The sequence below is a fragment of the Sinocyclocheilus rhinocerous genome, unplaced genomic scaffold (genome assembly GCF_001515625.1).
Source record: "Sinocyclocheilus rhinocerous isolate Xijiao unplaced genomic scaffold, SAMN03320098_v1.1 scaffold4219, whole genome shotgun sequence".
NCBI lineage: Eukaryota > Metazoa > Chordata > Actinopteri > Cypriniformes > Cyprinidae > Sinocyclocheilus > Sinocyclocheilus rhinocerous.
The window spans coordinates 157,299-173,678 of NW_015644620.1; the positions used below are offsets into that span (position 1 = coordinate 157,299).

The window sequence follows — 16,380 nt, forward strand, 5'->3', positions numbered from 1 at the left end:
TTTTTTCATCTTTTTAATTAGAAAAATATAAAACCTGAGTAAGCCTAAAGAACGTCGATTGAACAAAAAGTTGCTGATTAAAATATGTTTGTATTGAATGCATAATGCATTATAATGGGTTTATGTGAAGACTGTTTTAAGTTTACTTAAATTAAAACTTATAATATTTTTTAATATTCTATAACAGTTTAGACCTATTAAAAACAATGGCCCAAATGTTACGGCTATATTTACTCATTTCATGCCCATAAATTGATTTAAATATCAGTATTCATATTGGAATCTGGGATACTTGCCTTCTTTCATAGCACTTAGAAAAAAAAATGTACTGACATTATAAGTGAATGATTTAACCCTCTTAAAATACTCAAACTGAAAAGTCAAATTGACCTGTAGGGACACTCCTCTCCTCTCTTACACTCTCCCTTCACCCAGAAGGAGCAGATATGGGGTCTGTTGCGTTTGTAGTATGGCGTGGGTCGCGCCAGCTTCAGCAGCATGTCACTGGGGTTCTGTGCTTTACCCAGCATCCCTACCAGTCTGGTACCGTCTGAGTTTTGGATCTGACACAGACAGCAAACCAAGAGATTACATAAAGCACATGCTACAATTTTACATTTTTCTTTTTTCAGGCATTGGATTTCTTAGATGTAATATTTGTATTAAATGTCACCTCTCTCTCCATGTTCTGAGTGTAATATTCCTTGTTCACGTCAGACCTCGGCATGTCATCTTTGATGGACATGCCCGTGTCTCTGACCTGGATTGGAAGACCTGTAAACACAAACATTACTTAAGGCCATTATTCGCAAACTGTTCTGTCAGTCAAACTACTTTAATGTGAAATATTTACTTAGAGTAAGATTTTAACTTAATATTTTGATAATTTAACAACACATTTGCATGTGCAGGTAAACAAAAAAATAATAATTTATTTAATTTCATTTATTAATAATCTTTTTTTAATTATTTTGATTGTTTTTATTTTAAAATTATTTATTGTAATGTTTCTTTTTTATAATTTAATGAATTACACAGCCACAGATTTGCAAAAAAAGGTCTAATATAATATTTTTTGAGTTCAAAAATATCAATAAAAACTTTTCATTACATAGTTTTTTCACAAAATAAGAATGAAGATTTTTCAAATTATATAAAGTGCGACAGTGTGGCATTGCAAACATACCCTCTGATATGCAGGGTTATTACAGTTAACTAAAACTAAAACCATAAAAAAAATGTATTTCAGCTAGATTGCAATTCAACATTTATTATTTTCATTTAGCTTAACTAAAACTGAAATAAAAAATAACAAAAACTACAGACATATTAAAAAACAAACTAAAAATGACAAAACACAACAAAATTACTAAAAATTACTTTAAAATGAAAATATAAAAATAAAAATTCTAAATATTAATAAAAACTATTATAGTATCTAAATTATACTAAAATGATAATGCTGATTCTGTTGATTTGCAAAAAATGTTACCTAATTTTTTTAGTTAAAAATATAAATTTTAAATCACAACAGTTTTTTTTTTCTTCCACAAATTAAGAAAGAAGATTTTTCAAATGCATGTACAGTTTAAGTTTTAATGACAAAAAAAGTAGTTAAATGTAGCATTTAACATACAATTTACTAAGGAGTGGAAGAATATGTTTAAAAACTCCATTTAATGTAAAATAACTTCACAAAATGAGTTTTTTTTTCCAACAAACTTTCTGTAATTTTTTTGTCACTGTTTGAATGTAGTAAAACACCCACATATGTAGCAGAAAACATCTAGCTTTTTTTTATTTTCTTGTGTCACTGGCCATAATTCTAATCTTGAAATCAGGATGTATTTCAAGGCATATATTAAAGTGCCCCTATTATGCTATTTGAAAGGTTCATAATTTGGTTTTGGGAGTCCCCAGCAACAGGTTTACATGCAAGCAAGGTCAAAAAAACTTTCATTTTCTTATAATATGCATTTAAATTTACCTTATTTCGACTCTCAAATGATTAGTTCGAAGATTCCACTTTCCAAACCCCTCCTTTGTGTGGGGCTACTCTGCTCTGATTGGTCCGATGACCCAGGCAGTCATGATTGGTCTACTGCGTACAGTGCGTGTCGGAAACGGAACGTAGTGAAAAACCCAAACAATAATGGTATATGCGTTAGCCGAACACAGACATGGAGTACTGATAAATCCCTGCAGTTTGTAAACCAATGTATTGCTCCATCCTTTATCATGACTCCAAGTAATAAGAACAACAGACATTCTATATTATTAATTCTATGTTAATTGACACATTTCTAGACAATAGCAGGCCCACAGCTGATTAGCAGAACTATAATGTGAGTTAGCCGGAGACTTACAGCGGCATTGAGTGTATACACAACACAACACACACAAAACTACATATTTTGCACGCTCAACAGAATATTAAAGCAACAATTATTAATCATACTTACAGGTTGTGATTCGGAGGAGCAAGCCGGTCCAAACAAACTGAACATAGTACATGGGAGGGCAATATGCAAATGTGGTAACGTGTGCCGTGTTAACGTCACAGAAATGGGATTTTTGGGAAACTTTGCAGATTGTTTACATTCACATACAGCTATGTTACACACTGCATGAAAGGTAATTTTCAAAAATCCATAATAGGGGCACTTTAAAGCCATACATGTGAAAATAGGCTGAGAATTGAAAAAATAGTAGTCTGGTAGAGAGGAAGAGATTTTCTGGTTTTGGTTCTGGTGTGTAACTTATACCGTACTCCAGGTCCAGCAAACATGTCTGACAGACGTTCTTCATCTTACTGCAGGTCTGACACACCTCAGTCTTCTTAAAGCGCATCCGTACTCCAGGACACCAGCGGAAAACAGTGAAGGGACGTGCACATATCTGAAAAACATTTAAAAGACTTTGATTTAATAACACACCTAGCTACAATTCTTTAGATACATGCCTACTGTATAACCAAACATCAGATCGTGAGCTCACCTTGCATTCCTTGCCATACTTTTCCTTAGTCTGCAAAAACAAAATATAAACAAATAATTATAAAATGAAAAGCTTCACGTTTACATTGATATTTTTAAATTACCCAAGAGTGACAAAAACAGCAACAACAAAAAAGCTTTCACTCTTTGCAGGTAACTTAAAAACTGAGATCACTTACCATGCGAATGTATGGATTTTCCCCAAGACATGTTTGACAGAGAATAGGGAAGTCCTGGAGTGAAAAAAGAGACAAAAACTTGAAAATCAGGACAACAAATGGCCTTTGACAAAATAAAATATAATAAAATAAAATATCTGCTAGCAGCTAGACAAAATAATAAATATATCATAGCTAGATATAATCCAGAGGACCTTTACATCATTGTTATATTTGGCCATTTTGTCCAGCTGTAAAACTTGCTCTATGTTAAAGCATTATCTATTATAGAGATAACAGTATGACTTTCTATAAATCAATTTGAATTGTGAAAAGTCCTATACAAACAAAATTTGGCAAAGGCTGTGTTGTATAAACATATGACAAGCAACCTATAAAGTGTTTTTATCGCATGAGCTCAGGCTTTCAAATGTCCAGTGGTATAACCTGATGATATTCATTAATGAAAGTCAAAATAATTGTTAAAAAAAACCTTTTATCATGGAAAATACTTTTGAAAACTTTTTTGAAAATAATTATTAAGATGAGTACAGTCATGTGCATTCAATGTGTACGCAAAACTCACTTTTTCTTCATTTCTTCATCACTAAATTACATCAAAATGTTGAAACTGATATACAAATCATTCAAAAACTGTATGAAATCAGCGCAAATACAAATATTACATTTATAAGGACTTGGCACATGCATTTAAAAATAGCTTTTATATCAGATAAGCTTTTATTGTGTCAAATGTTGACCCATTTCCAGCAATAAGTGCTTCGCTGTATCTTCACACTTGCGTTAAGATGCTGTATAAATTCCTGATCTCTCTGAACTGCTCTCTCAACAAGTTCTACCATGTCATTCACCTCATTAGAGGAGCTAAAGATAGTTTTAGCAATCACAGCAGCACTGATATCTGCTGAAGGAGCGAGTGCTGGCATTCTGGATACTCTAGGACTTTATCGCTCAGAAAGGGACAGACTTTCTGATCACTGCTAAAACCAAGTAGGGGTAACTGCAGGCTGGAGCAGTGGGCATGGCGAAAGATTAGGGCGAAACGAAAGGTAGGGTGTGGATAAAGGTCTTTCTAACTGGTTAGGGTTCGGGGTTAGTTTCTGTTGTAGCAATCACCTTTCGGCAAGCCCATTACTCCAACCTGCAGCTACCCCTGTCTCACTGAAACAGTTTCTAGTGTGCAGGATATTCAAGGCAGCCAGTTCTCATAACAGGTCACATAACACGTGACAAAGCCATTGTCTGGATGTTTAAACAGAACAGCATGTGCTGACATTTGGTACATCTAAAATCAGCTGTCTGTAAATAATGTCATGAAGACACTCTGATGTATTCAATGGAACAGCTGGATAAAAATAAATAACAGAGACGAATGGGATATATAAAGCCTTCTTAGACATCCCAAACATGAAATGCACATTGGCTTTAATAACTAACATTAACAATTAAATTAGCAGTTTGTTGAATCACAATGAGTGACATTCGTGGCGTGACCTTCTTTTTGACATTTTATAGATTTTTGATAAGCTTTTTGACGTTTTTGTTTGTTTGATTGTTTCTCTTCTAAACTGATATATTTTTTTTGCATTGCCAAGTGGTTACGTGAGAATAAAAAATAAGTAAACAAGCTTTTACCATGATAATGCCAAAAAGCATCATAACACTCATTACTAATATTTGATTTGTTTCTCTTCTAAACTGATATATTTTTTTGCATTGCCAAGTGGTTACGTGAGAATAAAAAATGAGTAAACAAGCTTTTACCATGATAATGCCAAAAAGCATCATAACACTCATTACTAATATTTGACACTTATGTAAAGATATTTGTAGAAAAATATTTGAAACTGATATTAAGACCTTCATTCATCAAAATGCCTCTGTGAACTTCATTAATGGTTTATTTTATATTCTAATACACACAGCAGACAGCAATATACAGCAGCAGAGTGCGCGAATTATTTCTCACTTTCCATAACTGTCAGATGAAAATGTGTCGTCAAAATCTCTATCTTTCAATAAGCGAAGACACAGACACATTTTTGAAGCAGTCTGCAGTGTGTTATGAGTTTGATAATTACTAAAACATACCGAATCTTCCCAGTTCTGTCTGTTGTAGGTGTTTGAGCCCAGGGACGTCGCCATAATCCACGCACGAAACGACGTCACGACGTCACGCATCCTCTTTACAAAGCTGTTCTTGGGACAAGATTGTATGTAATACTAAAACCAATAAAGTACTATGAAACTGACAAAAATAAATAAATAAACAGATGTTTTATATCAATGGTTTATTAAAAAATAAATAACGTAATTTTGTATACAGAGTACTGGGTGGAATTTATTTCATGTAATTGTGTCTAAACCGTATCAACTTTTATTTTAGGACATGTAAATATTTGAATGAATTATATCATTCTTTTTAAATAATTCAATTTTTTGCTCACAGACGTGCTGGTCTATACATTAACCCAATTTTGTATTTAAATGCAATAATAATACTAATAATTATTAAAAAATAAATTAAAAATAACTAATGAAGAAGCACACTTAATCCAAGCTAAGTGAGCACATGTATATTGTACTGCTTGGATAATAAACTGCATAAATAAACTGCATGTCTTTTCTCATTTTTAATATATAGAAATATAAAATATTTTTTTAATTGATTTGATTGAGTTTTAATTGATTCTTTCCTATGCAGTTGTAACAGAACGTGTAAATTGGAAATAAATGGTTTTTGTCCCATGACTATTTACATGAAACAAACCTACAATTTAATTTTCATAGCCCTGAAAGAAAAACCGCTTTAACCAACTTTTCATCATCCATAAATCATATTTAATTTTAATCATGTACATCTCTTACATGGAAAATTTACATTTATCATTACTGTCACGATAATGTATTTGAGTACAAGTGAGTCATTTTATGAGTGCACTTTTGTTTGTCACACACATGACAGTTGATTTGGCTTACAGGTAATTTCACACACAAGATAAATCTTGAATAAAATAAACAATAAACACAACCTGCGCATAATAAACACACAATTACAATGAACATGAAGCAGCAAGCAGCAATGAAATACAAGGACACAAGCTCCTGTATTCTGCTATGCTGTTACAGCATAATGATATGAGACACATCACATCCATTATATTACACCTGAAAACATCTGCCATTCAAAGCCTTCACATAAATAAGCAACACAATTAGTTGTTGTTTGTGCTAAGAATGCAAGCTGTCTTAAAGTCAACATTTAAGATGAGGAAAGCATCATATAGACAGCATATGGCTTATATAGGTACATACTGTAATCATACAGGCTGTTTAAACTCAACGGACCTTATTCATGAAACACAAGCAAATCTAATTTGAGTAAATCATTCATAAAAACAGATTTATGAACCATTTGCACAGACATTTTGCAAGGCGCTATTCTTTGTAAAGCTGCTTTAAAATAAGTTCTATACAAATATACAGAATTATATTTAAAATTGAACTGAACAAATCCGCTTTTCTGGTGTTTCTCGAATCAAGGACCAATAACAGTCATTTTCCTACAATACAAAACTTTCCTTTTTTATTTAATTTACATCCTGTTAATGAAGAGTCCAGGAAAAGGCTTCAGAATATTAAAATATCTACTGGAAGACAAAATATTGAAATATTTCCCACTCTAAATCTAGTGCGGAGTGTGTGCTTCACACTTCATGTTGATTGTGAGGTACGGTACAAAATTATTGTACAAATTTATATATATATATACAGTGGGTACGGAAAGTATTCAGACCCCCTTAAATTTTTCACTCTTTGTTATATTGCAGCCATTTGCTAAAATCATTTAAGTTAATTTTTTTTCCTCAGTTTTTTTTTCATGTGTGCATTTTCCTCTTTCATCAGCAACACTCAAATGCAGCTGATGTCCATTAATAAGGCACATTTTTCCCTGAGACTGTATATAATATTTCCCACACACAATGTGAGATCATTACAAGATACAGTCACCGCCGCTGAAGCAGTAGTTCAATTTAAAAATTGTATATAAAGGCCACAAACTTTTTTTGCTATATTAAAGGAATTGTTTGCTAAAAACCTACTCACCCTCAGGTCATAGAAGATGCAGATGAGTTTGTTTGTTCATAGGAACAGATTTGGAGAAATGTAGCATTACATCACTTGCTCACCAGTGGATCCTCTGCAGTGAATGGGTGCCGTCAGAATGAGAGTCCAAACAGCTGATAAAAACGTCACAATAATTCACACGACGTCTCTCCACGAACATATGAGTCTCACAAACATGCAGCTTTTCGCTTTTGTTAATTGATGGACTGGAGTGGTGTGGATTGCTTGTGGATTATTGTGATGCTTTTATCAGCTGTTTGGACTCTCATTCTGACGGCACCCATTCACTGCCGAGGATCCATTGGTGAGCAAGTGATGTAATGCTACATTTCTCCAAATCTGTTCCTATGAAGAAACTAACTCATCTACAACTTGGACTGAGGAGGAGTAAATTTTCAGCAAATTTAAGCAGAATAGCATGCTTGGCTTATCTACATCATCTCATTAGAAAAAAAAATACGCTTAAATTAAAGAGGAACATTATTTTGTCTTCAATAACAGCATTAGGTTTGTTTTTGCTCTTGGATTTCTCTTCCCTTTCTCTTAAAATAGTTAAAGGCAAAAATGATGGTGTCAAAATGTAGGGACGATTTCCTGAGGTGGAATCTTTAAAGCTGAAGCGGAGTGATGAAGCTTCGAGTAACAGCTGATCTAAAATATAATCTTATTCTGAAAGGCACATAAAACTGATGCTATGTCAGTTGACAACAAGCTCTGTCAAGTCTCTTATTTTGGACCAGCTCTATTCAGTCATGGGACCCATATCAGCTCTGTTACTCTGTAATATCTGAGGCACTTCCTCTGGTTTACATTTTGATGTTGGAGTAAAGCTCATCGATCAGCTTCCTGAAGTGGTTCCTGAGATCAGCGCGCTTGGCTTTCAGGGTGGGTGTCAGGAGGCCGTTTTGGATGGAGAACATCTCGGTGTGAAGAGCAATGTCCTTCACCTGAGAAGTGAAGATGATGAAAAAGCGGTTATTTATTAAGTCACTTCTTTATGCATTTCAATGCACTCAAAAATATTTAGTCCTCAATTTAAGATTTATGTATTTGAACTGCATATGCAATTTCCATCCATTTGCATTACACATAAACTGATAAACTTAATGATACTGAATATAGTAGTGTTGTATACTATATTCTGTATAGTAGAATATAATAGTGATACTGAAAATTGCTTGTTCCACAGCTAGACATATTTTATCCATATTCATACTTCTTAAATAAATATATGCAATTATTTTCACAATGACAATAATTCAAAGTCCTTTAAAAAATGCATTTTAAAAATATGATTATTTAAATAAAATCAAATGCAAATTAATAATAAACTATACCATGATTGTTTGGAGTGCAGAAATCTTACTTGTTTCTTAGCAGTTTCATTTATGTATAACTGACAAATATGCAGCACACATTAAGTTTATTAGTTTATGTTGAAACTGTATAATCCAAATGAATGGAAATGTTAAAAGCAATTAAAATACATACATCTTACATTTAGGCCTTAATCTTTTTTTTAATGTTTTATCAAGGCGAACCTCACCTGTTCAAAAGACTTCAGGCCACTTTCTTTACCCAGTTTGACAATATCCTCCAGAATGGCTTTCTTCACCTCCTGAAAACACACAGACACATTATTCACACGAAACTTTGTGGTTTGTTAGATACTTACATTTTATTCAAGACCCGAATACACCAATGCATGCAACTCTCTGAAAAGTGTAGAAGTGAACAAAATGCACATGTAAGATCTGTCTTTACCTTATTTTTGCACAGCTCTTCATATGAGCCCTCTATGCCTCTCTTCTTGGCCCAGCCGGGCAGAAAGTCTGGATCAGGCACAATGATGGCTACCAGACAGGCCTGTGGAGAAAATGAGAGAACAATAAATAATAAATACTTTTTCTGCCTCCATCTGTGTGTTGTTCTCTCTCGCCTCACCTGCAGACTGTCTCCATGTACGAAAGTCTGCGCCACAGCTTCACTCCTGATGTAAATGTTCTCGATCTTCTCTGGAGCGATGTATTCACCCTGAGCCAGCTTAAAAATGTGCTTCTTACGGTCCACAATCTTCAGAGTGCCATTCTGCAAAACAAAAATGGTGTGGTGGTTGAGTGTATATGTGCAGGTTTATGAGCACCATCTCTCTTCTTACAATATAAATATGGCAGGATTCAATTTGATTCCTTCAATAACTGAAAACTATCAAAATATTTCCATATAGTCCATTTAAATAATGGCATATTTTACATGAATTTAACCTGTTCTGCTAAAAGGACCAGTAACTGTTTTTTTTTTTAATATAGCATACACTATGTTGGAAAATTAGTTCATTTTTACAATTATGTTCAATCATCCAAAATTAGTAATATGCAAACTATTTTTTGTCAGTGATTGGGTGTTTTTTTTAATCTATTTATACATTACCATTCAAACGTTTGGGCTCAGTAAAATTGTAAGAAATTAATACTTTTATTCAGCAAGGACTTTTTAAATCCAAATTTGATCCAAAGTGACAGTAAAGGCTTTTATAATATTACAAAAAGATTTCCATTTCAAATTAATGCTGTTCTTTGAACTTCCTGTACATCAAAGAATCCTGAAACTGTTTCACAGTTTCCACAAATATATTAAGCAGTAAAAACTTTTTAGCATTGATAATAATAAATGATAATGATGAATAATAAATTCCTGAGTATTAAATCAGCATATTAGAATGATTTCTGAAGGATCATGTGACACTGAAGACTGGAGTGATGATGCTGAACATTCAGCTTTGCATCACATGAATAAATTACACTTTTAAATATATTCAAATATAAAACTGTTATTTTAAGTTGTAAAAATATTTCATATTATTAAAGGTTTTACTGTATTTCTGATCAAATAAATGCAGCCTTGATGAGTAGAAGAGACTTCTTTCAAAAACATTAAAAAAAAAAACTTTCAGGTAGTTTAAATTCCACATGTAAGCACTTAATTAGCTGTATCATGTTTTTTATTTATTTATAATGCACCAAAATTGTGGATCTATGTTCTTAATTTTCTAACTTAGAATAAAATGTGCCTGTGAACACAGAACGAGGGTTATCTATTAAACCGTTCTTACCGGCAACCACTTGCCAATGTCTCCTGTGTGAACCCAACCATCTTCATCAAGAGCTTCCTTCGTCTTCTCAGGGTCTTTCAGATACCCCTTAAAAACATTGGGACCCCTCACACACACCTGCCAGAAACAACACAAGAACTTGTCAGATGTGTGAAAGACCAAATGCAAACACACAACTAACAACACACACATCAAGGTTATTAGTGTTAACTAAAACTAAAACCATGAATAATATCTTTGTAACTTAAATTAATACAAAATAGCTCAAATTAAATTGAAAACTGAAAATATAAGAATAACATATAATTTCAAATCTTAACAAAAGCAATAACAGAATGTAAACAATACTGAAAAAACACTGCATCATATAATTTGGGACTGGGAAAAAAAAATCAAATCAAATTTCTTTAGGGGTCTTTTAGCAGTGATTATTAACCCTACTGACACAGTTATTGATAATGGTTTGTTTTCAACATGATTAAGGAGTTTTTATTCCCTCATATGTTCATATGTACAGGATGATACAGGTGTATGCCATTGTCAAAGACAAGGATAAGTGAAATAGACACTATATATCTTCCAAAGTATGTTTTCTATATATATATATATTATTTTAAACAAAATAAACCTTATTAACTAATATTTTAGATTACTATTTTACACTACAATTTTTTTAGTTTAATTTTTAGTACTAAAATAACTAAAACTACACAAACTAAAACTAATAAATAAAAAACAATAAAAACTATAGATGTTTTTAAAAATAAATAAACTTTCAAATTAAAGTGAAAACAGAATATATAAAAATAAAATCTAACTCAAAATATTAACAAAAACTATAATAATGTCTCTCTTTTTTAAAATAATTTGTCAACTTTTCCAAAGCATTAACAAGAAACTTTATACAACTGCAACATTTTGAATTTATTTCTCACATTACCTCTTTCCACCACAATATATTAAAACATTTTATTTAAAAAACTTCTTATTTAGCGTATACTTAATATACAAATTAAGTATACAGTATATTTAAATTATAGTATAATGTATACATTTTCAAATATATATCCATATCAAAAATGAAGGAATAATTGAATTAATGGATAAATGTAAAAAATAATAATAATATTTAAAATTATATATTACAAACAAATAAAATAAAAATTACAATCCAAATCTTTGATACACTAGTGGTCTGTACATATAATAATATGACTACATTAAATCATTACAATAGTATCTCATTTATATTAAAACAACACGGACACACACACACCTCTCCCTCGCCTTTAGCGGCATAATAGTTCATCTCTGCCACATCCACTAATTTGATGTCATTACAGGACAGAGGAGCTCCAACATGACCTGCAACGACACCATGAAACAGTCAACATAAACATGCAAGTGTGTTAATAATTGCACATGCATCAGTGTGTGTGTATGTTACCAGCAGTCCAGTCTCCTGGTAGTGTAGTTGTGCTGCCGGCGGTGCATTCAGTCTGACCATATCCTTCGTAAAACTGCAAGGAAAAGACATTTACTTCACAACCAGCAGGAAAATGGTATAAAATATGGTGAAATATGTCTAAATGTATGCGTTTAAGTAATCAAACTGTACCTGGCAGCCCAATGCAGCTCGCAGGAAGGTGAGAACAGGTGCTGAAATGGGTGCCGCTCCAGTCAACATCATTCGAACGTGACCTCCAACACTGGCCTACAGGGGGCAGCAGAGACCCATTACTACTCTAAACATACCAGCTTTTCACACTACAACTGTTTCTACTTTAGTCAGCACAAAAGACACAGCAAGCACATTCTCAGGTCAATAATCACCTGGACTTTCTTGAAGATGATCTTGTCCCAAACACTGTCCCTCCTCATGATCCCGCTCTTCATCTCGTTCTCTTTCCTCCTGAACGCAAACTCCAGGATGTGTCTCTTCAGGGGACTGTTGGCCTGTCCGTAGATCTACGAGAGGGTTTCACTACATTACTACTACACGAGAGCATCTCACACATAAAAATACTACGAGAGGAAAGACATGAATGAGGTGAAAGATATCAAATAAGTTGTATTTTAAATCAATAAAGAACTATATTACTAATCCAGTACTACTATTGTGCTGTAAAATAAAAAAATGACTTAAATTATAATAATAATAATAATAATAATAATAACAACAACATCAATAAATTATAATTTGTATTATTATTATTCAAAATATTTTATTTTAATATTATTTTAATTATACAAATGAAATCGATCAATAAATATATTACAATTGCATTAAATCTACAGTACTATAAAATGGGGCTATTTATTATTATTATACAATTATTGTTATTATTATTAATATTTGAATCATAAAATTAAATTAAACTATAAAAACAATCTAATTGCAATAATACCATTTGTACTACTAAATAAAATGAGTATTAAAACTAATCAATTGAATTTGACAAAAAAAAAATACAATATTAATTTTGATGGCACTCTTAATTTCTTTGCTTTCAAACGTTAAACTATAGAGCTATTATTTTGGCGGGAAACCGCTGGGAGAGATTAAAGCTTCTCTTTTGTTAATAACAGATTCATAACCGATTTTCATTACAAATTTGGGAAGATAATTGGTGCGTGCTGCATTTTCAAATGCACAATATAAGCAACCCAAACTCACAGCGCTTGCAGAGTTGGCGTTCGTGTGGAGCAGCATTTACTGAAACGCATGTGTTTTAAATGTATTTGAAAACACAGCCATTTTTTTCCCTCTGATTTACACATTCCTGTTTGCTGCAGGTTTAATCTAGTTTCTGTGATCACTCGCAGGTTTACAGGCTCTTACATATCAATGTATGCTCACCTTGTCAAACATGCGGTTCAGCAGACGAGGAACCACAGGAAATACGGTGGGCTTCAGGGTCGTGAGGTCATCCATCAGAATTCGAATGTCACCCTGGAAGTATCCGATACGTGCGCCGTGCATCAGAATCACACCCTGGGAGTGTGGAAACAGCGTCAGTGGACATGAACAGTCATGAGGTGTAACGAGCAATGCACCATTTTAACACCCTAAATAATGTGTTTATTGAAAAAAAGCTCAAATAACTTGAAAGCACCCTGCACAGACCTGTACGACTCTCTCAAACATGTGTGCCAGGGGCAGGTAGGAGATGTGCACGTCCTGAGGACCAATGGGGCAAGAGGACTGCAAGACAAGAGGCGAAACCAAATGTGAATCTCTCTAATTAGTCATTTAGCTGATGCTTTTATCCTAAATATTATGAAAACAGTAACATATTACAGGTCTAGTCTCCCTGGTGCATCACTTTGTTCAAAGGTAAATCATTGATTGATTATAAAATATTTTTGAATGTAACAATAAAAGAAATTACTACATTTAATTATAAAATAAATGATTGAATTATAATTTATCAAATTAAAATGCAAATTAAAAATACACTTATTTCAACACATATTACACAATGTAAATTAGCATTCTTTTCTCATTACAGTATTAAGAATCGGGGATGAAATGTGCTTTGTCATGAAAATATAATGCCAAAAAAAAAGCGTTTTTTTTTTTTCAGTTTCAGCCAAAGAGTGATTAAAAATAGTTACAAATTGTACTGTAAAATAAAATAATAGTAAAAAATGATTAATATTATTCGGATTAAAAAATGTTTTTATTTTATTATGAATTATAGAAATTAAACAAATCATTAAATAAATATATTACTATTGCAATAATAAACCAATTATGCACAACATGATCTAATTAGTCACTTAAATTTATTTATAAAAATAAATTATAACATTAAAATGCAAATAATAATAATTTCAACAAATATTACACAATATAAATAATATGGCATTTCTTGTCTTTAAGAAGTGGGGATTAAATGTGCTTAACTGTCATGAAAATAAACAACTAAAATATATTCCTAAAAAGTGAAAATGTGCATTCTGCTTGCTAAATGCATTTGAAGTTGTGTGATTATAGGGCTATTATTTGAGACTGTATTTACCTTTGTGACGTAGATGAAGGCAGAAGAATTAGACACTATGTTTCTGTGGGTGAGCATCGCTCCTTTAGGGTTTCCTGTGAGAAACCAAACGAGAAACGTTGTGTCCATCATGGCACTCAATTCACATGTCGTCTGAAATCCTCTTTCAAATTGATTTTACAAACAAGAATTTGGAGTGCTACAAGAGACATTTACATTTATACATTTGGCAGACACCTTTATTCAAAGGACATTACATTGCATTGAAGGCAAATGTACACACCGTCATCAATTCATGCATTCTCTCATGATCTTAGCGTTACTAGCGCCTAGAATGAAGTAACCAATAAAAACATCATACCTGTGGTTCCACTTGTAAAACAAATAATAGCCATGTCATCAGGCTGAGGGGGCTGCAAATATAGTAAATAAATATTAAGAATATAAATAAATGCAAAGACTTTTTACAGAAACAAACCTTTTATAGTTATAAAATATAACACACACTGGCAAACTGAAAAAGAAACAACAGTACTAACCACAGGATGCTGTCGATGAGCCTTGCCGATATTCTGTAAAGGAAGGGAAACTTATTTCAATAAATGATGGAGACAGAGGAAGCTCAATGAAAGAGGAAGCAACTGCAGGCGTGAATGAGGTTTGTGTTTGCGGTAAAGACTGAACTGCAGAATGACAGCAATCAAACACAAGCACAGCCAATATAGCACAGCAGGTAGCACATCAAACTCAGAAAGTTAATCGTGTAAAGTAGGATTTCCCAAACGGAGGTTCACGAGCTGATGAAATGCTAATTAAACAATAAAAATGGAAAATTCAAATAATTCATATATAAATCATTTAAGCAATAATAATAATAATAATAATAATTTAAAAATAAAAAACGCTTAAGCAAATTAAATCATGAAAATGTAGTATTAAAATACATCATATTAAAAAATACTACAAATTGAATCATAAAAATGTCAAAACAATTAAAAAAAAATTTAAATAAATAAATACGTAATATTACGCTAAAAATTTACTAAAAATGTAATCATAAAAACGTAATATTAAAATAAATAATACAAACAAATAAAAAACGTTAAAATAAACATAATATTAAACTAAAATGTACTTAAAATTTAAAATGTTAAAATAATAAAAAAATAAAATAAAAAAAAATACAAATGAAAAGAAATACAAAAAATTATTTAAATCATAAAATGTAATATTAAATTAAATATCAAAATAAAAACACTTAAGCAATTAAAATCATAAAAATGTATATTAAAATATATAAATAATATTAAAATAAACACAAAAAACAACAACCTAATTAAGCCATAAAAATGTTATATTGGTATAAATAAAATAAAAACGAATCAAAATGAAACACTAAAAAAATACTACATTTTAAATAGATTTTTACAAATATTTTATTTGTTTACCTGCATGTCATGTGACCAGTAACCGTCATTAAAGAACAGAGACCATGCAAATATGTTGTTAAATTATTGAAACATCAACTGATTAATATTCATATTATTTTTTTGAAAAATATTTATTTGAAATACTCCTGAGAATTTACGTCAAAAGGGCAGGGGCGGACTTACCCATTAGGCAAAGGTAGGCGACCGCCTTGGGCCCCCAAAAGCCAAGGGCCCCCTAAAATGCTTTTCATATAGGATATGCGCATTAAGCGCTGACACGCGAACGGTTGCTGTTTACGGTGTTTATTACCACGACAACCGTCCGAGTCAGTGGCGCCTGCAGGTGTACAGCACTGTGCGTGCCATGAGCGCTCAGACTGATCTCAGATTTGCCCCGCAAACATTTCAGCAGTTATCATAGGCCTGTGTGTCCCGTATTTCTGTCGACAAATAGAAGCAGAAAATCGTGCTATACTCAGGGCCGCATTAACCATTGGGCTAGGCGGGGCTGAAGCCCCGGGGCCCGAGCAA

The 16,380-nt window shown here is 32.4% G+C and overlaps 2 protein-coding genes across 3 annotated transcripts in view; both read right to left on the reverse strand.

Moving 5' to 3' along the window:
- The window catches only part of LOC107758467 (pre-mRNA-splicing factor RBM22-like), a 12,513-nt gene extending 7,180 nt beyond the window's left edge, over positions 1-5,333 (reverse strand). The window contains exons 1-6 of the mRNA XM_016576195.1: positions 5,267-5,333; positions 3,176-3,229; positions 2,998-3,027; positions 2,766-2,898; positions 674-774; positions 391-563 (exon numbers count right to left, since the gene is read on the reverse strand). Of these exons, the coding sequence (XP_016431681.1) occupies positions 391-563; positions 674-774; positions 2,766-2,898; positions 2,998-3,027; positions 3,176-3,229; positions 5,267-5,320 (545 nt within the window). The 5' untranslated portion in view covers positions 5,321-5,333. The remainder of the gene's footprint in view (positions 1-390; positions 564-673; positions 775-2,765; positions 2,899-2,997; positions 3,028-3,175; positions 3,230-5,266) is intronic.
- Positions 5,334-7,646: 2,313 nt separating this feature from the next.
- Positions 7,647-16,380, reverse strand: part of acsl1b (acyl-CoA synthetase long chain family member 1b) — a 25,516-nt gene continuing 16,782 nt past the window's right edge. For both annotated transcript variants that reach the window (XM_016576200.1, XM_016576199.1), the window contains exons 8-21: positions 14,959-14,991; positions 14,781-14,832; positions 14,441-14,514; positions 13,543-13,620; positions 13,276-13,410; positions 12,249-12,383; positions 12,034-12,129; positions 11,863-11,935; positions 11,692-11,780; positions 10,416-10,532; positions 9,248-9,391; positions 9,068-9,169; positions 8,850-8,921; positions 7,647-8,250 (exon numbers count right to left, since the gene is read on the reverse strand). In XM_016576200.1, coding sequence (XP_016431686.1) covers positions 8,110-8,250; positions 8,850-8,921; positions 9,068-9,169; positions 9,248-9,391; positions 10,416-10,532; positions 11,692-11,780; positions 11,863-11,935; positions 12,034-12,129; positions 12,249-12,383; positions 13,276-13,410; positions 13,543-13,620; positions 14,441-14,514; positions 14,781-14,832; positions 14,959-14,991 — 1,341 coding nt within the window. In that variant the 3' untranslated portion in view covers positions 7,647-8,109. The remainder of the gene's footprint in view (positions 8,251-8,849; positions 8,922-9,067; positions 9,170-9,247; positions 9,392-10,415; positions 10,533-11,691; positions 11,781-11,862; positions 11,936-12,033; positions 12,130-12,248; positions 12,384-13,275; positions 13,411-13,542; positions 13,621-14,440; positions 14,515-14,780; positions 14,833-14,958; positions 14,992-16,380) is intronic.